We start from the raw sequence: 24,406 nt of genomic DNA, 5'->3' as shown, positions 1-24,406 counted from the left end.
CAATCTCTGAAATTCAGGCATCTTAAAAGACTCTTTTGTTATATGAAAACAGACCAAGACTGTACACATTTAACAAGTCTTACCACTGGGCAGGAGAATAAAACTGATATTATTTGTAAATATTCTCAATACCCCTCTTTATCAGAACTCACTTTAAATGGGTCTGCTTTCCTACAGTTTGGTGTGAGGGAGTATTTTCTCATGTTTCTAGGATCTTTTTTATGAGCACCGTGCTCAAGGTTAAGTGTGTTCTCAAGGTTAAGTCCATTCGTCCAGGAGAAAAGTCCTGAGAAACTTCAATATAGAAAAAAAAAAACAGGGTAGGAAAGAACTTTAAACAAATGGACTATGCTACAGAATGCTCAAAGGCCCTCTAGTACTAAAGGGGAAGCTTTTGCAATATTTGCCAGTTACCATTGCGTAAATATTCCCACCATGGCCATCAAATTACCAACATGATGCCACTGAATGCAGAGCTGAGAAGAAATGCACACAATAGGCTCATGAGAACCTGTAAGGGCCATTTCCAGCCCATCACTAAGGGACAAGTAATGTTTTCCTCCTGTGGCCTAAACCTATCCAACTGTGTAGTTTTTCTCCAGCTTTGCACTCCAGGAAACAGAGGAGGCTGTAGGTTTCAGGTGGAAGGACAGGGATACTTCTAAGTGCTATCCGGGGGACCCAGAGTGGGGAAAAGATGCAAAGACTCAGAATAAAATAGAAGGAATGAGCCCCTATTCCTCTTGGAGATCTCCATTCTGATAACTTATTTGTCCATTTCCACCAATTTTCACCAACAGTATGCTATTGCCTGCTTTAAGTTCTCTCTGTAAATTTCATAATGAACCATTCCTCTTCCCTAGCCGCAAGAGGCCTGGCTACTCCCCACAACCAAAACTCCCTGATGTGGGCATGATTCCCTTTCCTTGGTCGGGCCTATGGTCACCTGATCAGGAGTGGGAGGACTAACAGGGAAACCCCCTGGTTCCTGGGTACTTTCCCTGGAGCGAAAGCCACCGAGACCACAAAGGCCCCGTGTTTGGCCACCAGAGAGATAGATTGGGGGAACAGCTGTATGTCTACAAAGAACAAAAACCTTTTCCATGAGGCCTGGGGATATGGGAAGAAATGAGATGCATAGTGGGATTTTAAAACAAAAATATGATCATGTCAGTCCCTTGCTTCAAAGGATTCTCATTAGCCTTAAAACACTACTTCCACAGCCCATCAGCCTGACACGAGCCCCACCCCAAACTCAGGCCTGTGCTCCAGTTGTACTTTCATCTGTTTCCCTCTCTGTTGTATCCGAACAATGTAATCCACTCAAATAAATATCTGTTGACTGAATAAGCAGCACGGAAGTCAGACAACTTTAGTTCAGATCTTAGCTCCACTATTTCCTCGCTTTATGACCTCAGAGCAAGTCAGCTCAGCCCAACGGGGTTAGTAATCAATAGTACCTACCTCCCAGAATTGTAGATTGACTGTGGAGACTCATAAAAATCACTAGCTGTGTCTATTACAATAAACAGTCAATAAATGTCTAAGAAATTAAAATAAGTAAATAAAGGAACCTAGTAAAGGCTCCCTGGCCACTTGTCTTGGCTTGACTCTTATGGGAGAATTTTTGTCCTTCATGGTTCTTTACTTTCCTAAAATCAAGGCTATGTGGGCCCTCACTTTTCTGTGAGGCCTCCAAAAGGGGGCGTGAGGGTGGAGAAGGAGGGAGCTGGGAAGGGGTGCAGACACCCTTGGAAGCTCCCCTCACCACCCAAAATGAGGCAGTTTGAGAGAATGGCTGAAGTCCAAGAGCAGTGAATGAGAGGAGAGAGGCAGACAGTGAGCACAGAGGGACACCGAGGCCCTCCGTCCACAGCCAATGTCACAGAGCAGCTGCCTCACTGAACACAGGGTCTCCTCACTTTGGAGATCCTAGTGACGGAGACTGGAGGGTGGGCCTCTGCTCTGGGTACCAAGCACCTCAAAGGCCTCCCTGCTCCCCAACACCCCTCACTGACAGCAGCTCAGTGAAGGTGGGGATGTAGACTGGCAGCCAAGGGAGGAAGAGTCCAAAATGGGGCTCCCAGTTTTGAGCAAGGGCAGTGTGTTAGTCCAAGCAGTCAAAAAAACAGAAGCCAAGACAGAATGAAACATGCAATAGATTTGTTAGGAGATTGCCTGGGATGGATGGGGGGAATCTAGAGGGACTGGAAGAGGCTGGGGAGACGTCTGACCACCAAGCAAGTCTGACCCCAGTGAAGGAGACAGGAGGGGAGGTCGAGTGGAAATGTCCCAGGCTGCTGGTCATCTACAGAGTGTTCGGCGAGGCCCATGGGGAGTCCTGGAACCGGTGACACATCAAAGGAGTCTCACATCATCTAGGGATCCCCTTGGTGTCCTGCCTTTGCCTGGAAACAGCTATGGGAAGTGAGGCCTCAGAACGAGGAAGTAATGGATTTCAGAGTGAGCAAATGAGGACCTCCATCAATTACACTGCCTGGAGTTGGAGATCTGACAGGTGAATTTGCAGGGTCAATACAGGGAAGGTGTGGGGACAGAGCCAGGAGTACAGTTTCCAGGCTCTCGCCCTCTCGTGGAAAGGTGCTCACTCAGGTAGTAAATGGCCATCAACTGTGATTGGATGGTCATCAGCTGTGGCTAGTTAGCCGTCAGCTGTAACCAGTGAGCCATTGGCCACTAATATAACTGCCGTGGCTACGCCAGCAGAAAATGGGGACTAGCAAGAAGATGGTGGCTGAGCTAGCAAGCGCGGATTGCAGTTAGCATGGCGGATTGCAGCTAGCAAGTGGGGTTGGCTGGCAGAGAGAAGTGGACGGCAGGTTGCAGATCGTGTGGCTCCTGCTTCCTGTGTCTCCAACCCAGCTGCCAGCAAGAATATAGTGGTATGACTCCCCTATCTATGGCTCCGTGGGTGTTCCTTTTTGGCCTCACCATATCCTGCATTCTTATGAGGGGAGAGGAACCAGAGACCCTGCATGACACCCCACATGACAGAAGGTCTAGCAAAAAGTGGAGGTTAAGGACAGGAAATAAGTAAAAGGGCCCTTGCATAAATCCTGAAGGGAGTGAAATCTCCCTGAAGGTCTCTGGGAGCTTCTAACCAAGCTGGTGGCTCAAATCTTTCTGCCAAATCAGGATACCGCCTCTTGGAGACCTCCTTGTATCAGATTCACACTGCACAAAACAAAATGAGAAATAGAAAGAAGAAAGATGACGAATCCAGAAAGGACATATGAGTCACTACCTCTAGTCCTCAGCCTGTGGGAGCCCCTTTGGGCCAGGGCCATCAAACTGCTTCTGTGGTTGGGGGAGGGGAGCAGACCTCTCCAGCTGTTGGGATGATAGATCCCCCAGGAGACCACAGCACTTGATGATGGAGCTCATGTCTCCCCATCAGGCTGTTCCCACCCATCCTCCAACTAGGGCTCTACACTCTAGACAGGGAGAAGGAACGACCACTCAAGAAAACCTGCGAAAGACCCATTCTTCCAAATGTACCTTCAGCTGCTGCTAGATCCTTCTTGAGGTCAGCAACACCTCCCTTCTCACAACCTTCCCCTCTAAGCACTCTTTCACACTCCTGCCTTTTCTTCCACGATTCCTGCTGAACCCAGTACTAGAATGATAGCTGGTAAGATGCTTAAGCATAAGGCTCAAATCCTCCCCCAGTGAACTTCCTAGAGCTACAGGGGGAAAGACAACTGCTAAAGGAGCTGAGAAAGGAAAGCTGTGTCCAGTAGGTACCCCAGGGGAGGACCATGCCTTGGGAGCACTTTGAGGAAGGAAGGAGGAGAAGCAGTGCCTGGCCAGACTCCCCCTCCTGAGTCCCCTGGGCCTTAGACTGGCCTGTTCTGAGGAGTCTTCACCCTAGTTCTTATCCTAAGATTGCTGGAGAAACCAGCAGGACTGTTTGCCTGGGGCTCTGCGCTCTCTGAAAGGGCTGGGCGGGTTTGCCGGCAGGACTAAGAGGTAAGGCATCTCCAGGGTACACAGCAACCACCACCATCTGCATCTGCTCCATCAGGCAGGCACAGGCCCCACCCTACATCCCCAGTCAGCAGCACCAGGGCAACACACAGATAGAATGTGGCATCTCCACTGGGCAGAATGTCACCAGAGTCCCCCAGCCCCACTCACCCAGCACCAGTCCTTCTTCCAGTGAAGCGAGCTGAAGCGAGGGCAAAGTCCAATGGCCAGGCAAGAAAAGTGGCACTGTTTTCTGGAGCACTGTGGCAGGACTCAGTCACCTCAGGAGGCACTGGGGACAGATAACAGAGGATAAGAGAGATGGTATTTGATTCCAACTCCCCTGGGTCCTCCATGCCACTCTCCTCCTCACTCACAAATCCCCCTGAACCAGTCCCCAGAAGCCCGACCAGAAGAGCACACCTGTAGGGTCTCTAGCGTCACAGTCATTGCCAGGTCTCCATGTCCATTACCCTTGGAGAAGACCTAAATCAGTTTCTAAAACCTAAATTGGACCAAGTTTCTCCCCTGCTTAAAAGGCTTCCATAGCTTTCCATCCACCAAGGGGAACGTCTACTAAAAATAGACTCAAGAGCCCCAGATGACCTGACAACTAAGGGCCATTTCTCAGCAGCCCTGAACCCTGAGCTGCGTTAGCGGGGTCTGGGGTGATGCACACTTCCACCCAAACCATCAGTACAGGCATATTTTACATCCCTCACACTCCATTTTAAAAGGCACGTAATGCATTTTAGCAGGATGTGGAACAGATGTTGGCAGCAGACGTCAGAGAAATAGGCAGTGCAATGATTAAGACCAAGGCTCCAGAGCCAGACTGCCTAAGTTAGAGTCTTGGGTTCCCCATGCTGTGTGGCCTTGGGCAAGTTACTTAACCTCCCTGGGCCTCAGTTCCCTTACATATAAAATGGGGGCTAAAATAGTGTCTACCTCACAGAATTGTTGTGAAAGTTAATGAGTTAATATGTGTTTTGAGTTGTTTAGGAGACTATCTGGCACTTGGTAAGCAAGTATTGGGTATCAATAAATAACTGAGGCACACACACGTCCCAAGCTGCATTTGATTGCATTCAGCCCTAAACTCATCCCCAACCTGTGATCAACTGCTTCTCCCATAAGAACACATACCCCACTGTGGGGACAGAGTCCCAGAGAGCAGTTTCCAGGCTCTCGGCCTCATGTGGAAAGGCGCTGGTGTGGGTTGTAGTTGGCCATCAGCTGTAACCAGTTAGCCAATTAGCCACTGATATAACTGCCATGGCTGAGCTAGCAAACGGGGATTGCAGTTAGCAAGTGGGGTCGATTGGCAGGCAGAAAAGTACACGGCCGGTTGCAGATCATGTGGATCCTACTTCCTGTGTGTGTCTCGCCCAGCCACCAGAAAGACTGGGGGCAGGAAGACCCCTTGTTGGGGTACTGGCGGATGTTTGCTCCCTGTGTCTCCAACACGCCGCCAGCGAGAATATAGTGGTATGACTCCCCTATCTATGGCTCTGTAGGTGTTCCTTTTTGGCCTCACTATGTCCTGCGTTCTTATGTGGGGAGCCGGAGCTGAGACCCCACATGACACCCTGCGTGACACCCACCCCTACCACTCTTTTTGTCATATGCTGAAAAGGAAGCCTTTAGCATTGTTTTTGTAGAACACAGACATCCACAAGCTTGAGCTTTCCTCCTCCCTAATTCACAACCAGGCTCACATATTGGTCCATCCATCTCTTGTATTGCTTTCAAACACACAGTCATTAAACAAAGATCAAGTTCACCTCTCATTAATCAACAGAAAGAGCATAGAACCCATTCCTGAATGCGCTGCCACTGTTGCTCCCTTTGTTATAACACCCATGCTGTCTCCTTCAATGGCCCATAGATGGCACCATTACCCTTGGATGGGGACAGCAGGGCCATCTGCTGTTTAGAGTAATGTTTTTACTTTGTATATGAATCTGGTCCTCCTTGAAATGTTGTAGGACGGCATGATAGTTATAATGGAAGCCTGGCCTTCCAGGGACTCTAGACCCCCTCAATAAATGGAGCCAGTAATACTAGCGATTCCATCCCTATCCCTCACTCCCGAGGCTAGGGCTCATGAGAATTCCGTAAATACCGAGGGTACCAAAAAAATGTATACACATGGTTTGTATTCTTCTTTTGTTATCTGTACATATTGAGTATTACAATTTTAATACAGTTTTTTTCCTTTCTTGTAGTTTTTTTTTTGTTTGTTTTTTGTGGGTTTTTTTGCACCCTCAGTATATGAAGTTGCCAGATTCTTTGAACAGAGAGAGATAGGTGATGGCTTCATGGAAAGCAGACAACTGCGGACCTTGTCCCCAAGGAGCTGACACAGATGACCAGTCTTGGTCTTTGGGACCTAGCCAGACCGCAGGTGACCTCTCTCCACCAGCTGGTGACTGTTAAATACACCAAGCCCTGACAAGCTCAGTCCTAAGAGTCTAGACCCTCTGGAAATGCCGGGGTTTCTGGTTATGAGGAGACCCTAAAAGCAAGAGTCAGGTGGCTCCACATATCCCCCTCCACCACAGCTGTTCCTGCCAAAGTCATGGTGAAATGACCCTTTGGTGTCTGTTATGGTCTGAATGTTTATGTCCCCAAAAATTCATATGTTAAATCCTAATCCCCAATGTGATGGATTAGGAGGTGGGGCCTTTAGGAGGTGATTGGGTCATGAGGGCAGAGCTCTCATGATTAGGATTAATGCCTGTACTAGAAGAAACTCCGGAGAGAGATGGTTTCCCTCACTGCCATTTGAGGACATGACAAAAAGTGGCTTTCTATAAACCAGGAAGAGGGCCTTTGCCAGACCCAGCCATGCTGGCACCCTGGTCTCAGACTTCCAGCCTCTAAAGCTGTGAGAAATAAATGTTTGCTGCTTAAGCCACCCAGTCTGTGGTATTCTGTTACAGCAGCCCAAACTAAGACAGTTTCCAAATTCAGCGCTTTCCTCCTTTTTTTGTTTTTTTAACCTCTGGACAACATTCCTTCCCTTCCCCACCCCCTTGAAACTCCCTATGCCCGTGGATTTTTGTGGCCCCACATGCTCCTGGATTTCTCCTAGCTCCCTGGCTGCTCCTACTCAGAAAACTTCATGAGCTCCCTACTTTCACCTTCCCCTGCATTGGTCTTCCTTGTAAGTCTATTCTTCATGCTCTTCCCTGCTCCCCTCACAAGCTCTCCTTGTGTGGTCTCCTTCATCCCTCCTCTCTCCTCTATTCTATCTACATTTAAATCAGTCAACCAGACTCATAAATCCAGTTGCCACAATCCTCTTCACTTGCTTATCACACAGACTCTTCAAAGGCAGTTTACCCAAACCTGAAGCAACCCTCAACATCTGTCCACCACTGTTCCTATCCCCACCCCAGCCCCCAAGTCCAGGGTCACTCACCTGAGCCAGAAACTTGAATACCATCCTTGACTCCTGCACTAGATTACTAGGGCTCCTGGAACAGAGCACTACAAACCAGATGGCTTAAAACAACAGAAATGTTTTCTCTCACAGTCTGAAGTCAAGGTGTTGGCAGGGCCACCCCCTCCAAAGGACCTGGGAAAGGATGTTTTCTTGCCCCTTCTAGCTTCTTGTTGTTCTCGGCTTGTGGCAATGTAACTTCAATCTCTGCCCCTGTCTTCTCATGGCCTTCTCTGTGTCTCTGGGTGTTGCTCTTATACACACTCTCATTGGACTTAGGGCCCACCCTAAATCCAGAATATTCTCATCTTGGTAGTTACTTTATTTATACCTGCAAAGACCCTATTTCCAAAGAAAGTCACAGTATGAGGTTCTAGGTGGATGTGATTTGGAGGGGACGTTATTCAGTTCACTACAACTCCTCTACTTCACCCCACAACGTATCTTCACCAATTCTACCTGCTTAACACATTGGATCCACTGACACCTCTCGGTCAACATGAGGCCACCATTCCCTGGTGACACACAGTTCTGGTCTCCAGGCCTCCAGCCTTGCCTTTTATACACTCCTCACACAGAGTAATTGTTCCAGAACAGGTCAAATCCTGCTCCTCACCTCATAACCTTCAATATACACACACCACACACACACTCTCTCTCTCACACACACTATACTCTCACACACTATACTCTTCACACACTACACACATAACACACACACACACACACACACACACACACACTCACAACTCACAGTCCTTGGGAGAAAGCTCAAGCTCCTTAGTCAGAATATCAGCCCTTTTGTAAATTGTTCCTGCCTTCCTCTCTGGCTTAACCTCTAACCTCTCCCCACCTAGTCTATACCTCCCTTCTGAACTGGACCAGAAGTGCTCACATTACCCATGCCCCAGGTCTCTGGAGATGCTGTTCCCTCTGCCTGAAATGCCTCTCACTCCCCAGCCTAACCTCACCGCCACCCTTCACCATCTCACTGACTTCTTCAAGTCTCAGGTCAGACATGGCTTCCTCTGCTCAGAGATCCCTGACCCCCAAATCAGGGCAGATTCTCTTTGGGGCATAACACTTATAACCTGGCTATTTTTATAGATGCATTTTTATTTGTATTTATTTGGTCTTTTTTTTGTTGTTGTCTTTTTGTTGTTATTATTGTTTGCCCTCAATCTTTGGTAAAATTCTTTTGTGACAATTCCAGCTACCTTCAGATGTGGTTAGAGGAAGCAAGGGAAGCTGGGTTTGCCTACCAAAAGTGGAGACCTCCCCCACTGCTATGCCCAGCCCGCTTCTCCTGGCAACCTGGCCTTTCCCTCCAAGCAGGAGACTGGGAGAGACTTCTCTGGAGAAGCTGACAAGTTCAGGAGAAATATCCTCAAAGCAATAAAATTGATAGATTTTTCTAAAGGCATTAAGGGGTGTTTTGGAGAGTTGGCAGAGTTTGAGGCTGAATTATATTTAAGTACATAGAAAACCAAACAAACAAGAAAGGAAACAATTATTAATTCAAATAAAAAAAAGTACTGCAGGAAAGGAAAATATATTTTGTGACTCAGCTGTGAATAATGTTTACCTATTCATACTATTATAAATACTGAATTGATATGCCAAATGTTATTTATTGGTTTTGAGCATCCATTATGAGCGCAAGGCTCATAATTCCAGCATGGGCCAGGGAGCTGTGTCCTACTAGACTGAGAAACAGTGGCTTGAACGGGTGTGGAGAGGGGGAGGCGGAAAAAGGGAAAAAAAAAAAAAAGAAATGAAAGCTCCCTTTCAACAAAACACAATTTTAAACAATAATGCTTATGTAATTATACCTCTTAATATAGCAATTTTAATATATTTTCACATATTTTATATATTATATAAATATATAGTATATAATAAATATATATTTTATATTTTATATATATTTAATATATTTTATATATATTTAAGTTTTATATATTTTAATGTATATTTAAAATAGTGCAAATGCCCAAAGGAGAGGTTGTCAATTTCCAGTTCCTTTGCACAAGATGGTGAGCGTCTCACCTTCCTGGACTTTTCCCACCCACACTCGACACTCTAGCAAAGTATAAACCGCTATGTGCCTCTCCAAACCCGCAAAGCTCTCAGCTGCCCAGCCTGAGCACGTGAAGGTCCCTATATCCCTCTCTCAGTTTCTACCTGGTAAACCTGTGCCTGAGTCGCAGGCATCACCTCCGCTGTGAAGTCTTACCTGACTTTCTCCAAGCAGGAGAAGGAACCCCCTGCCTTCCCTCCACCCTAGTGCTCCCATTGCCTGGTGTGCCCTCTCCCTAGAAGGCTTTGTACAGTAAGTCTTTCCTTCCTCAGAGACCCTGGGGGCGGGGGCGGTGGGATGCTTTAAGGCCTGACCTCTAGCACCACGCCTGGCCCATAATAACCCGAATATAAATGCCTGTGCAAATTGCTTTGGAAAGCAGTTCGGCACTATATTAACAGTAATGGAAATATTTCTATCTTGTTGACTCAGTAAGGACCCTGAAGAAAGTAATCTTCCGCAAAGGATAAAGCTATATATTTGACCATTTTGGTTTCACTATTATTTTAATACCGAAAAACTGCACACACCAGGGAAATCTAACAATTGAATCGTTAAGAAAATTACACAGTAAAAAGAAAAGAAAAAGAAAATTACACAGTAACATAATAGACTATTACTTGACCATTGAAAAGTATACATAGCACATGGCAAATATTTAGGTCAGATCTCAAGTAGAAAAGGTTGAATACATAACTGAATGTTCACTAAAATGATGCAAATTAAGTATGCAATGGACAGAGAATACCTCATTATTTTATTTTATTTTTTAAGGAAAAGGGGTCATGAATTTAGCTTTGGGTACTGGGTTGTTTGTTGTTGGTGGTGGTGGTGGTGGTGTTTTTCGTTTCAATTCTGTTATTGTCGTTCTAACCGTCTGAACAATGAGCAGAGGTTGGGAGCAGCGTTAAGAAGAGTTTCAACGATTTAAAAGCGAAGAGAAGAGGTATTTTCAACCAAAGGAATGCATTTCTAATGAAGGGTTTCCGGCACCTTGAGCAGCTGGTAGGGAATGGGGCCCAGAATGAGATTCCCAGGGTCATGCAGAACAAAGCTACAGCCCAGGATTGCGTCTGGGCCAACCGGTGGGAGAGGGGCCCCTCGCCCACTATTCATGGACTCAGCACCTGCTACACGAGTCCGCAACGGAACGCCGGTTGGTTGAGTGAATGGAAAGTCTCCAGCGATCCGTCCCTTTAGACTGGCTTCCCTATTAGCAACCTTCACGTCCCCACCAAAACCAGCCAGCCTGCTGACTAAAATCTAAGGATTCGAGAGAAACTGGGAAAAAGGCGGATCACTCTGGGTGGAGATCCGGCTGCGCTTTGTTAGGGTGGCGCGCGGCCTCCCCATTTCCGGCCCCGCCCCTTCCCACTCTCCCACCCCGTCTCGCAGACTCCCACTCATTATCCTGGGCTCCCGCGACCCAGCTTTCGCGACTTTTTCCCCTTCGCCCGCCTCCTTCTCCCGGCCCTCCTTCCCTTGCTGCCTCTTCACACACGCCTCCCGCGCCCCCCATCACCACGACCTCCAGCACTGCTTTCACCACCACCATCACCCCAAGACTTTGCAAACTTTGTCCCTAAGGACAGGTCTCTTCAGTAGGGTTCTCCGCAGAAAATCAGCAGGACTCACTGCAGTGGGGCCGGCCTCCGTGGAGCTGAAGACGCACACCTGAGCATCCCGGCTCCGTCTCTCAGAGCTCCGGCCTCGCCCACGGGGAAGGGAAGGCGAAAGACCGAACCTGAGAAGGGCGAGGCAGGTCCCTGGAGAAGGAATGACCGAACGTGAGGACACCGGAGACGACGACCAGGGCGGAGCTCCCTCCGTCCAGTGACGCTGAGCGCTAGCCATCGTCTCTCCGCCCGTCTGTGTATTGGGGTTTGGGGATCATCTACCAAGGCCAGGATTTCCGAGCGGAGAGCCCACTTCGCATTTCGCAAGATCCCCAAGTTTGTTCTCCAACAGTACGGGGGTGGGGGCGGAGAGAGAACCCTCAAGTAATATGTGACTACATTTTTATTTAAAAAAAACAAAAACATCAAGTCGGAGACTCACAGAATGACACACACTCCCCCAACTCACTTCTTTCCGGGAAGAGCGGTCTCGCTCAGCGGTCCCTCCAGCTCTCCCTCCATACACGTCCAGGAGTGTGGGATGTGCGTCGTGATTACTTTTACACAAACCGTGTGACACTCCTCGATTGTTCCGCAGCGGAGGCCGCACTAGTCTACCGCGGAAAGGGAGAGAGACCTGCGCTTGGCAAGAAATTCCTTTGCACAGTTCAGTGCAGCTTGTTTAACTATTTGCCTAAGAAATGTTCTACCTTGCAAGAAAGGGGGGGGGGCGTTATTTAAGAAAAAGAAATGGAATTAAAATCTAAAAGAAAAGTAAGTAAACCCTGTACCGAAGATACAGGTGAGCGTGTGGGGAGTGCAGACACACCTGCTCTGTGTTCACTGAAATTGTCGTCTGGGACTCCCCTCGCCGCCCCCTCATTCCCTGTGGCCGAGGCCTAGATGGCTGTGTCCTAGTCCCGCGGCCGCCGGAGGACACGGCCTTCTCTGAAGTACTCGCTCGGAACTTGAGTTTCCGGGTGCAGCTTCCCCGCATTCGAATTTCCCCGCTGCGGTTTCCGCACCCGGCCCGGAGCCCGCCTCCACCCGGGACCTTGACCTCGCGCGGACCCCGTCGCTGCGTTTAGCTCTCCCTGACCTGCTTTTGAACCTGCTAATCCTGTCCCGAACTCTCGCCCCGCGGCGATCCCTTGCGTCGCCCAGACGCGTTAGTGCCCGCTGACCCTGCTGCCCCGCCGCCACTCTCCGCTTGCTGGGCTTTGAAGGGCAGGCGGGCGATTTGGTGCGCAACCCCGACCGCCCCGCGTCGCCCCACCCCGCGCTCAGGCACCGGCAGACCGTAACCAACAGCCTCCTGTTGCAAATAGGCTTTTTCCTTTTCTTGCTTTCTCCTGTTTCCCCTTATTTTCATTCGTTTCTTTAAGAAACCTGTATTCACAAAGAACAAAATGTTAGGTAACATCCTAAGCTGGCGACGCTGTGGGAAGCTGGCAATGAGGGCGCAACGTGGGCGCAGAAAAGGTAGGGCGGAGACCCGTTATCAGAGCAAGTGCCAAGGCGCTGGCGGAGGCGAGAAAGGTAGGACGAAGAACAGGACAGCGTGACATCATTCCTATTTTTAAGGGAGGGGGGGAGGGTGTAGAAATATGTCCGAGATTGGACAAGAACTTGGGGCTTCTAGTGATGAGGGTGAGGGTCTAAAGAGACACCTGCTTGTCATTTTATAATCTTTTGTGCTGTTTAGAGATTTTTTATCCCCCAGACAAATGTTTTCCTTTTGAAAAAAATTAAAACTGTTTTAAAGGTAAATGAATAAGTCAGATAGAAAAAGCAGAGAACTATATGATTTCATTGATATGTGGTATATGAACCAAAAACAACAAAAGAACAAGACAAACAAATGAGAAACAAAAACTCATAGACACAGACAATAGTTTAGTGGTTACCAGAGGGTAAGGGGGGAGGAGGGTGGTAGATGAAGGTAAAGGGGATCAAATATATGGTGATGGAAGGAGAACTGACTCTGGGTGGTGAACACACAATGGGATTTATAGATGATGTAATACAGAACTGTACACCTGAAATCTATGTAAATTTAGTAAAATTGTCACCCCAATAAACTTTAATTAAAAAAATAAAATAAAGGTAAATGAAATTGGGGAACTTATTTTTTTAAAAAGCCACACACACACACACACACACACACACACACACACGCACACAGCATGGGTTCGCATGTTTGTTTAGGGATTTTGTTTGTAATTTTGTTGTTTTGTCAGCCAACTGAACACGAGGCAGTGTGGTTCTTCTTGGTCCTTGGTTTATTACATGGCAACTGAGGCTGCGCAAAAACGTCGCTTTAGAGGGAGTGATTTTTAGAGGAGGTTTTCTAGCCAGGAAAACAAAGCTGTGTTTAGTCATCAGCTGGCGTGTGCATCTCTGTGTACCATGTGGAGTGGCCCCACAGGATCAACGCCAGAGGTCCCCGCTTTGACCCATATTGGGTTTGATTGTCCAAGGGAAGGTTAGCTGTCCCCAGCAATGTAGGTTTCACCAATGAGGAGAATTTAGGTCTGTTTGGTTCACAACTGTCCCCCAGTGTCCTGCATATAGTAGTAGCTTAATAAGTATTTGTTGGGTGAGGGATATCCCAAAGACTGTGCAGCAGCTAGCTCCTGGAGAATCATTCCCAGTAGATATAAATCCCTGGCAACATCCAGGGTAAGGGGACAGACTCCCTAAGCCCCCATCTCTAGTGGTCAGGGCGTTTCTGCATTCCAACAGAGGCCCAAGAGTCACCCAGCAGGGCTGTCTCAGAGCTCCTCAACCCACCATTTCAGAAGTCCTTTCCCAGGGTCAGAAGATGGAGAATTTCTCCATGCTCACCCCACCCTCATCTCTGGGTAACCCCCTGTCCTTCTCAGCTGGCCTGGGGGCCACATCATGGAGAGGCCTCAGACGCTGGCTTCTGGACCATCTTTACCCAGAGAGCAAAGAGGAAAGCCAGTGAAGTAGGGGAGACCCTAGAAGCAGGGCAACCCAGTTCCCTCAGTTTCCCTTCTTTGAGTTCAGCCTGGACCCCGCCTGCTGGTGACACTGATCTCAAATGATCACTTCTTGGGGTAGCAGGACCCAAGATTCACAGATTCCCTGGCGCTGAGGACTAGGGACGGGGTGGCTGGTGACCTTGAATGTGCAGTGTTGTGTGTATGGCAAAGATAAAAAGGAGCCGTGTCTACACGGGACGTCTCTGTGGGTGAGCTCCCTGGGGCCAAGTCCAGGAGGATAGTTGAGCAGCAGCCCTGGATGGAAGCATCGAAACAAAACTCCTTTCAAACCTATTCTAACAATATTTTAAAAGTTGTTTTACCAGATTCGTTTGAATCGTGATACCCCACACATTTAAAAGTTATCAAAGGCTATACAAGCCACCAGTTCTTGCCTCCAGGGTGTTCCCCAAGGCAGCCCTCGGAGCCGGCGCCCCCCCTCCCCCGCTCTCTCCTGGGGCGCCTGGAGGGGTGGGAAGAATGCCCAAGAAAAAGTTAGGGCTAAGACACTATCCTCCACCATCCCCCTGCTTGCCAGTCGCTGGACTTGAATCCTTCTTGGGCTCACGTTGCTGTTCCTTCCTTGTCACATTCCTGAGTCATCCTGCCTGGACCTCCCGAAAGGCTGCTGGCGCTGCCCGGCTGGGGATCCTGTACTGGAAAGGGGAGAATCTAGCTTGGGGGCAGAGGAATGCCTGGCACTATAAACACGAAGAGCTGGGCAATGTTGGCCCCAGGACCCAGAGTTGGATGACTGAAGGCAGGGTTCAAGTGGGGCCTCAGCTCACTGTCTCCTCTGAGCTCAGTGTCTGCCTGCTTTGGAGAAGCTCGAGGTTGGGCAAGACCAGCCGATTTGCTGTCGCCAGGCTTTAGCTGTTGAGTCCTGTTTCCCCAGCACCCCCACACCGACTCCACTGAGGAAGCTGGAGTCCAGAATCCTGGCTTGCAATGCACATGCCAGACAACCTCCCTTTGTTCCCTTAAGGGTTCTGACCTGAGAAACTAGTGCTCTCTGTGCATTCTCAGCTTTAAGCCTTAAATGATACACGCTTAAATTTTCTTTCCTCAGCACCAACTAGATACTCGTATATAAAATGCTCTACACAAATTAACTCCTTATAACAACGCTACGAGTTTGGTACCAATATTATCCCCATTTAATGGATAAAGACACTGAGGCACAGAGAGGTTAAGCAACATGTTAGCAACTGGTTGGCGGATTCTAATGCAACCTAGCTGAGAGTCAAGACTGAATCTTTACTCAGGAGCCTGTAATTTCTAAAAACCCTCCGGTCCAGTGGGCCCCTCCTCATTAGACAGAAACAGAAAGGAGGCTTCTGAGAGGTGACCTATCAGCTGGCGACACACAGACAGACAGTGGATGGTCCTTCCCTGAGCCTCATCAGGCTTCTCCAGTTGCTTCCAGAAAACTTCCCCCCTCTTCTGGTTGAGCTGCCCAAAGGGTACCCCGAGACACGGACACACCCTCACTCTCATGAAGCTAAGGTGGAAACAACCTAAACATCTATCAATACTGAATGGATAAACAAATGTGGTATAACCCTACGGTGGAATGTTATTCTGCCCTAAAAAGGAATGAAGTACTGACACGTACGAATACTACACCATGACTGAACCTTGAAATATGCTCAGTGAAAGAAGCCAAATACAAAGGCCACATATTGTATATTCCATTTATATGAAATATCCAGAATAGGCAAATCCATAGAAACAGAAATTAGATTGGTGGTTGCTTAGGGCTGACTAGTGATGGGAGCTTGGGGGTGATAGCTAAAGGGCACAGGTTACTTTTTGGGGTGATGGAAATGTTCTAATGCTATGGTGATGGTTGCAATGTACATCTTTGCCTATGCTATGTATTTTAGTGTACCTGTGAATATATTAAAAAACCATTGAATTGTACACTGTAAAGGGGTGAGTTGCATGATATGTGAATTATATGTCAGTAAAGCTGTTGCAAAAACGAAACAAAGCACACCTACATAGTTCTAGGAGGTAAGACCACTGCCAGTCACTACACAGGTCCTGCTCTGCAAGCGTCTGGGTCCTCCTAGACTAGGTTTCCTTCCGTCTCTACAGAGGCCACAGCTCCCTGTGAGGGCGTGGTGCCACTCAATCCTGAAACCCGCCCAGGCTGCTGTGCCAGGAACTGCCACACAGCGCCAGGCCAAGGCTCCATGGTGTGGCTTTGGGAAGGAAGTCCAGGTCCCAGAGTGAAGTGAGAGGGAGATGAAGAGATTTTTGCCTTGGGGTGGGGGGGGCCTGGGATATGACACCTGGGTTTGAATCTACACAAAATAGCTATATGAGCTTGGTCTCGATTTCTTCCTCTGAAGAATGGGGCAAGCGAGTCCTACCCTAAGGGTTTTTGTGACTATTTCATGATGGTCCAGCAGAGCTTTGGGCAGTTAACCACGTATCCTTTGCTAGAAAACAAATGAAGGGGCAATCGATTTAGGGGATGATCCAGATAAAATCAGAATGCGGTAGGAGAAAACGGATTTTGTTTGTTAAGAAAGAAGGAAAAATTTTTAGAAGATTCTCTAGCATCTCTGGTATCGCTTCCTTAAACACTGCCCTGGATTGGATGGTAATTTCTGATGAAAAACAAATAGAAAAGAGTACTCCTGCCCCACTGGGGAGAGGGTTGTGAGAAGAAGGGAAATAAGCGCGTGAGCCAGAGGAGAGAAGATGGGGAGGACATGGAGGGAAACTGCCGAGGAATTCCTAGGGGCTGGATGGGGAAGACTGCACAGGGAATGGGTGGCTAAGAGAAGGAAGGAGAAAAGAGGCGAACAGAGAAGGATGAGGTGGCAAAATCGTCTGAGAAGGGGAGGGGGGGGCAGGAATATCCACAGAGAACTACCCGGGAAGAGAACTAAGAAGACAAGAGAGCTCTGGGGGAAATCTGGAGGTAAGCAGGTAGGAAGAGAAGATCACCAAATTGGGAGTCCCTGAGCCCCCGTCCTAAAACCTGGGGACACCCCGTCCTGCACTGGCTTCTGACTCCACGTCTGGCACTTCCCCACTAGCTGCCTCCTGCCTCTCCCTTGGGAGGCCTGTCTACAGGAGAATGTCCTATGGGTGGGGGGAGGTTTTCACCTGCTGGTTGGGTCCAACTGTGTCCTGGCCAGGCCTGTTTGCTTTCTCTTATCCCCCTACCCCCAAATTTTCCCCACCTCAGGATCCTACCACTTCTGGCTTTACCTCTCCCCCACCCCACCCCCTGCCAAAATAAGCATTTCTCATTCCCTGAATCACCACTTATTGGCCACTTTCAGACCTTTGCTCCTGCCTTTCTCTCATGCAGCAATGCCTGTTTCCCCCACTCTTGGCCCAATTTGGTGGTTTCATGGAAGCCTTTTAAATATAGGGAGCCAGGCCACCCGGTGGCTCAGGTGGTTGCAGTGCCGTCCTCCTAACGCGGAGGTTGCTGGTTCGATTCCCACATAGACCTGTGAGCTGCGCCCTCTACAGCTAAGATTGTGAACAACAGCTCTCCCTGGAGCTGGGCTGCCATGAGCAGCCGGAGGTTGGCCTGAGCTGCAGTGATCTGCTGTGTGTGTGCTGCTGCAGGCTACCCTGTGCCACCAGCAGCCAGCTGCTGTGAGCCGCCTACCAACATCAGGCGACTGACTGCCACAGCTGGGGGAGCGCAACGCTCATAATACCAGCATGGGCCAGGGAGCTGTGTCCTACACAACTAGACTGAGAAACAACGGCTTGAACCGGAATGGGGCTGGGAGGTGGAAGAAGGGGGGAAAAGTATAGGGAGCCCACTGGGAACCAGATTTGAAGCCATTTGGTCTGAGCACTAGTGATTTTTTCTAAGTTCTCTGGGTGATTTAATATGTAGCTGGTCCTTTGCCTCCCCCTTTAAGCCTTCTTGGCCCTGGTCCAAGGCCTGAGTCAAGGTGGGAGCTGCTTGCTGGTACCAGCTGGGTGGTAGGTACCTGGAAGATTTCATCAGACCTAGTCTGCTGGTGAGTCATTCCTGCGTGGCCCTCTTTACAGTAAGGCCCTGGACCCACAGCCTCCCGTGGGCAACCCTCCTTATGGGCCTCCAAGAATCACAGGCTCAAGAAGATACCAGCAGGGTGTACCAGGCCTGGAGCTGGTGACAGATCTTGATGGCCCTAGAGCTCTAGCTAGGATCCTTGCCCAAGCAGAAGAGGGGACAAAGCAAAGCAGGGCAATGCTGACAGGGATGGAGGGGGGTCCAGGCTGCACCTGGGAGGTGGCTTCAGGAGTCCAGGCTCACACCTATAGGACCCTAAACTGGACAAAGCCGGTGTGGGGGGAAGGATTTGGCAGTAGCCAAGGCTACCTGTCCTGAGCCCAGAGAGCACAAGTCGAACTGGAGACAATGGGATGACAGAGCGGGTCAGCTAATAGGACAGCTAATAGGACAGACAGCCTCCCCCATCCCCTGCACTGGTCACCCCAGCCCAGCCAACTTGGGTTCCCTGCTCCCCACCCCAGGGGTGACCTCCAGTCTCATGGTGGGCACCCCTAGAGCCCAGAGGGTCCCACTCCCTATAGTATCCTCAGACACTGGCAACTAGCAGACAGGCCTCAGTCACCTTGTGTGGCCTGAAATGAGTCAGTGACTAACTACAGTGACTGAGCCTGCAGGCCACCAGCAGTCTAGTGGCTCAAACACGAATTTGAGGAGACTTACCCTGTCCCCAGCACCTCTGCCACCATCCAAACGAACCACCTGTCTCACCATGAGAGTTGCCTCCTTCAGCACTGCTACTCTTCTCAGAAATAAATACAGTTGATTGTGTTTTACAAAGATAATAATGCTCATTGTAAAAATTCCAGCAGCATCCTATCGCCTTTTAAAATGACTCTCCCTAATGTGCCAGTGCAGAGGTGTGGCCCCCAGACACATGGGGTAGTGTGGGGGGCACAAATGGGTCAAGGAAGGAAGCAATGCATGGATTGTTCTTGCCAGCTGGGTCTCATGCTCCCCAGCTTAGTCTTTGAGGATATCCTTCCATGTTCACCCCAAACTCCTGGTGCCCTTCAACTGCAGGGGAACGAATCCCCATCCCAGCAGTGATGGCGAGTTCCACCCAGGATCTCCCAGGGACCTTTGGGTGGGGCCCCAGAACCAGCAAGAAGAAAGGTGGACAAGAGACCCAGACAGAAAGAGGGTGAGGCAGGGCAGATGAACCCAGATGCCTGAGCCTTTGGCTTGGGGAATGGGCTGGGAGTTACATAGGCTGAGAGAGGGGAGCAGAGTGGTAGAGACTGAGAGGCCAAGGGGGAAGACAGGAAGGAAGCGGATGTCTGCCAGGGAAGGCGCCTGAAACAGCTGCAAGCTCAACTGCAGGCTCACCAGCAGCTCTGGGAAGCGGCCTGGCCCCAGACTCAGCAGAGGGAAGAGGCACCAGGAGAGGAGCTGAGCTGGGGCCAGGGGTCCAAACCTGCACAACAGGCTTGATGTGCCTGCCAGAGCACCTGAGAAATACAGAAGAAGGAAGAACAGCCCGACACAGAAGCAGGCATCCCAAATTCCAGGTTCTGAACACCCAGAGGGGCTCATGAAGTCTCTAGCCAGAGTACCTGGGGGAACCCAGGCTCCAACTCCCACCCAACCACATACACATGTTGGTTCCCCTAGAACCAAGGACAGACTGCACATTTCCCACCTAGAGGGTCTGCTGCAGGCTGTGGGAATGGGGTGGGGGCTATTTGCCTGAAGGCTCCTGGGACCCAGCCCTCAGCAACATGGGGGGGGGGATGTTGGGAAAACAGTCCCACCCACTGAGCCACCAAAAGGTGTGCAGAAGGTGAGTGGGGAGGGACTGGAGGGTCTCTGGGAAAAGATGGGATCAGTCCCACATATTGAAAAGAGGCAGGAATTAGACGGTGGCAGATGGGGCTGAGTAAGGTGAGGCCAGAGGACCTCGTCTTCCCTGACTCAGGCTGATCCTTGTAGACACCCTCAGGAGACCTAGTCTTGAGGAACATCTGACTGGAGCTCGGGTTGGTAGCATCCGTTCCTGACCTGCCCTCTCCCCACTCTGCTGTGCATGGAGGACCTGTACCACCATGGGGAACTCCTTGCAGCAGACTGTCACCTGATTCTAGCCCAGGAGGAAATGGCTCCCTGTGCCCAGACCCGCTGGTTAGGCAAAGTTGAAGCCCACTAGTTCCTTGGGACCTGCAGAGGCCCTGGAGGAGACATAGCAGGGATCCTAGCTGGGCCTCAGGCTGTACTGGCCCTGCGGGACCCAGAAAGCGCCAGAAAAAACCTGGAGTTTGTCTACACTGGAACTGCAGCAGGGCCAAGGCCACTGAGAAAGCAATTTAGGCTGTCCCCCTGCCCCCGTTAGGCTAGGATCCCCTATATCCCACATGCTAAGGTTCCTGAATCGCTTTACAAAAAGGAAGGGGGCGTAGAGAGGCAGAGGACATCTCAGGGTCCCTAGGATCTCGGCCGGATTGAGACGGCAGTGATACAGTCAGTGTAGACGGGCAGAGGGAGCAAGGGCAGCAGGCACAGTGCCCAGGCCGCCACCACCAGCTTCAGAGCGAGGAATCCCAGATCCTAGCGAATTCGTGCCAGCGCTCTCAGGACGTCTGGAGCGCTGCATCCAGATTTCACTGGGCAGGAGGGTTCCCCAGAGTCAAATAGCGTCCCAACATGCGTGCACGCGCGCGCGCTCCCATACACACGTTCTACAAGATCGACTCTACACATCCCTGCCACGTGGCGATACCTGGGTACAGGGGCACCCAGCCTTCCTCACCCAGCAGGCGCAGGAGGTAGTCTAATAGCCCCGCACAATCTGCCTCCTGGGCGGGGAGCTGGGCCGCCCTGGCAGTGTGTCCTAGGAGGAGCGGAGGGGCGCGCGCGATGCGGCCTGGGGTTGGAGAGCTTGGATTCAGGCACCGCAGGCCCCTGGATCCGCCTAGTCCGGGTCTCCAGCGGGCCAGAGCCCACTGGATGTCGGCTCACAGTCACCAGGGCCGAGGCCCCACTTTCCAGGCCTGCGGAGGAGAGAGCGCTGGGTCTCCTGCGGGCCGCCCACTCCCATTCCGCCCGGAGAGATTGCAAGGAAAGAATAAAGGGCGCGGAAGAAAGGGGACTGAGAACTCCCCAAGAATTAAGCCGCGGCCCCCTCCGGTGCTCCCTGCCTGGAAAGGGCAAGAGGCCCCACTTCCCGGTCCTGTCTCCGCGGGGCTCTACAGGAGGCCACCCGCCTCTCCGGATGGAATGGCCCTCGCGCCGTGAGTGTCCGAGCGCCGGGAAGCCCATCCACTGACCTTAAACAGGACACCAGGATGGCGACCGGAGTTCCCGACACAGAATGACGTCATTTGTGAAATGAAAATCTTAAAGGGTGAAAACAAACAAAACCCGGCAGGGTTAGTAGTAGCAGGAGGAGTGGTATTTTTTAACGGACACCCAGGCCTCGCTGCGTGTGGCAAGAACAGTTTACGGACCGCGAAGTTTCTAACAGAGGGTTTGCTTTCTGCTTAGAATTTTTCCTTACTAGACGTGTCTTACTTGTATAGTAAAAATAAACTTGAGAGAGCCAGGAAAGAGAAAGACTGGGCACACACGTCTGCACACACATCGTCGCTGGACTCTCTCAGTCTTTCTTCCAAGTTCCTTTCTGAGTCAAAGGAAGGGAAATAGGGGCCTGGCATCTCCTGGCGCTGTCAAAGGAGAAGCACCGGCTCCTCAGAAAACGCTGGGGCCCTGGACGCCGAGGAGGGCTGAGCAACACCCAGGGACCCCCGCCGCTCGGCCCCACGGCCGGGCCTGGCCTCCAGCCGCGTTCCCCGCGGTCCTTGCCTCTCCCCTGCTGAGCGAAGGCGAGACCTGGGACCTGGGACTAAGGGGTGGGGTGGGGGGGAGGGTTCAACGTGTGCGGGGCTTGACACAAGGAAATGCCCACCTTCAATCGCTGTCTGGGGGTGCGCGGTTCCCTGTGTGAAGGCCTCAGAGCCACAGGGGAACCGGGCGTTTGCTGCCTATCACAGTCTCGGCCACGCTCGACCCTCTCGGCTCCTGCACCTGCTCATCTATCTACACTTCCGTTTTCTTTCCCCCGGTGGGTGCGGGTCATTCCATCAGTCCCCTAGCCTCACTCTCTCCGGCTCCTTTACAGCATTCTTGGCCTTGCTCTCCCCGGAGCGCGGAGAGCGCCCCGCGGTCTGAGTTCAAGAGTGTGGCTGCAGGTGTGAATCTGGGGGCGAGGGTGGAGCGCTGAACCCCAGGTTTGAGCCCCCGCCAACAGCCCCCCTCTTCGCCAAGCTCGCGAGCAAGGCCAACCTCCAGTTTTCTGCTAGGTCTCTCCGGAATCTCCTTCATGGAGCATTTTGGTTACAGATCCCACTGAAAGCCGGAACGCGAAAGCTGAGCTTCTCTAGGGCCGCGGAGATTGGGGAGGAGCATAGGCTGGAGGTTGAGGGAGGGAGCTGATAAACTTCAGATGATGTAGGGCGTTCCTCAGCACCCCAGGGCCGCCCCAGCCTCCATCTGCAGGCTGGGACTGGGGCTAGACTAGGGGTGGAGGAGTGGGGCCCTGGGGCCTCCGCCACCAGTGCGAGCGTTTCCCTAGTGCACTGCCGGGAGCAGTAGACCTGCGGCTTGGACCCAATCAGCAGAAAGGGGTGGAGCAGCCGGCGGGGGCGAGGCCGGAGGAGGAGGAGTCCGGCAGGGGGCGCGAGGGGCGGGGAGTCGCGGGCTTGGCCGCCCCAAGCTGGCGAGGCGGTGGCTACGGCAGCGGCGGCTGCCGGCATGGGCGATGGGGGCGCGGAGCGCGACCGTGGCCCAGCACGCCGGGAGTCGCGCGGCGGGCGCGGCGCGGGCCGCGGCGGAGCAGAAGACTCGAACGCTGATGCCAGCGGCCGCAGCCCAGGGGAGATTGCCGGGACCTCCGCCTCCAGCCCTGCGGGCTCCAGGGAGAGCGGCGCAGACAGCGACGGGCAGCAGGGACTTGGCGAGACGGACCACTGCCGCCGCATTCTGGTGCGAGGTAAGAGGACAGCTCGCGCGGCCCTGGATCCCCACCCTACCCAAGGGGTCTCCGACCTTCCTGCAATCTCCACCTCCCAATTTATATATTAATTCAATCAGTCATCATTGTCATTCATTCAGTAAATATTATTTTGAGTGTCTATTGTGTGCTGGCCATTGAGCTGAGTGCAGGGGACAAAGCAGCGAATGGGACCAAAGAGATCTCTGTTTCACTATCTTATAATTCTCAGCCTCTAGGGCTGGCCCCTCACCCTCATCCCTGCTGGTTACTGTGGCAAAGACAGAGGTGGGAGTTCGGGAAGCGGAGAATCGGGTCTCCGCCCCGCGACCCTCAAGGCAGGTGCAGAGAAAAGCGTCACGAGCGCTCCGCGGGGTCAGAACCGGGAGGGACCAGAGTCCGAACCCACGGAGGGGAAAAAGCCCCGGCTCCGCTCAGCGGCCGGGGAGCTTCCCTGCCTCCTGCCCAGCCTTGTTTCCCATTCCCAGCGACGCAGACCACACCGGTTGCTCTCGGGAGAGGTCACCGGGACGCGGTGGGTGGCTCGCGTGGCTCTCGCCTGCTTATGCTTAGTTCTCCCGGTACCCACTTCCTCCCGGCGCCTGGGCCCAGCCGGCTCTCGATGCGGCCTTCTCCCGACCTGGCTTTTGCGTCTCCCCCTTTCTCCCTCGCCTTTCGTCCTCCTTTCTTCTTTCCTGGCCATTTCTCTCCGCCGAACTCGCCTTCTCAGTGCTGTCTTCCTACAAGCGCCTCCGGACTGCGGCCGAGTACCCAGCTCTCCCTGGCTTTCTCCCCGCGAGAATGAGGCTATTTTGGGCCTCCCAAGCCAGCCTCAAGAGCTCTAGGCTCGGCTTTCGCCGGATCCGGGCTTCGCCTAGCGAGATGGGAGGAGAAAGGGGTTTCCGGGGTCTTGCTCTCAGCCGGTTTGTACGCCTCCGCTGGAGCCTGAAGTCTGTTTCCCCCAGCATCTCTGAGCCTGGGACCGGGAGACCCAACGCCCAGAAGAGGCCACTTGCGGGTAACGGTTTCCCTGGCCTCCTTCTCCATCTCCATCGCCCGCCTTCCTCCCTCTTTTCCAGCTTCTTCTATCATAAGAGCCGGTTCTGATAGCTGCGGGACTCAGGAAATTTCCTTGGTCACCGCCTGGGGCTAAGGGGAGGGGAACCAACCTGATGCCGGCTAGAGGTCGCTCCAGCGCCAGGATCCCTAGTTTGTCTGATCTGACTTGGGCTACCCACACACAG

At 51.5% G+C, this 24,406-nt stretch overlaps 1 protein-coding gene across 1 annotated transcript in view; it reads left to right on the top strand.

Annotated features, from left to right (window-relative positions):
• The first annotated feature begins 22,924 nt into the window (after nt 1-22,924).
• VAX2 (ventral anterior homeobox 2) overlaps nt 22,925-24,406 on the top strand; it is a 29,631-nt gene continuing 28,149 nt past the window's right edge. Inside the window, exon 1 of the mRNA XM_019717185.3 lies at nt 22,925-23,162. Coding sequence (XP_019572744.3) covers nt 22,925-23,162 — 238 coding nt within the window. The remainder of the gene's footprint in view (nt 23,163-24,406) is intronic.

The sequence above is a fragment of the Rhinolophus sinicus genome, chromosome 2, assembly GCF_057876585.1.
Source record: "Rhinolophus sinicus isolate RSI-liver-muscle chromosome 2, RSI-T2T, whole genome shotgun sequence".
NCBI classification, from domain to species: Eukaryota; Metazoa; Chordata; class Mammalia; order Chiroptera; family Rhinolophidae; genus Rhinolophus; species Rhinolophus sinicus.
Note: the sequence above shows the minus strand (reverse complement) of the source record. Positions and strands in the feature narration are given on the sequence as shown.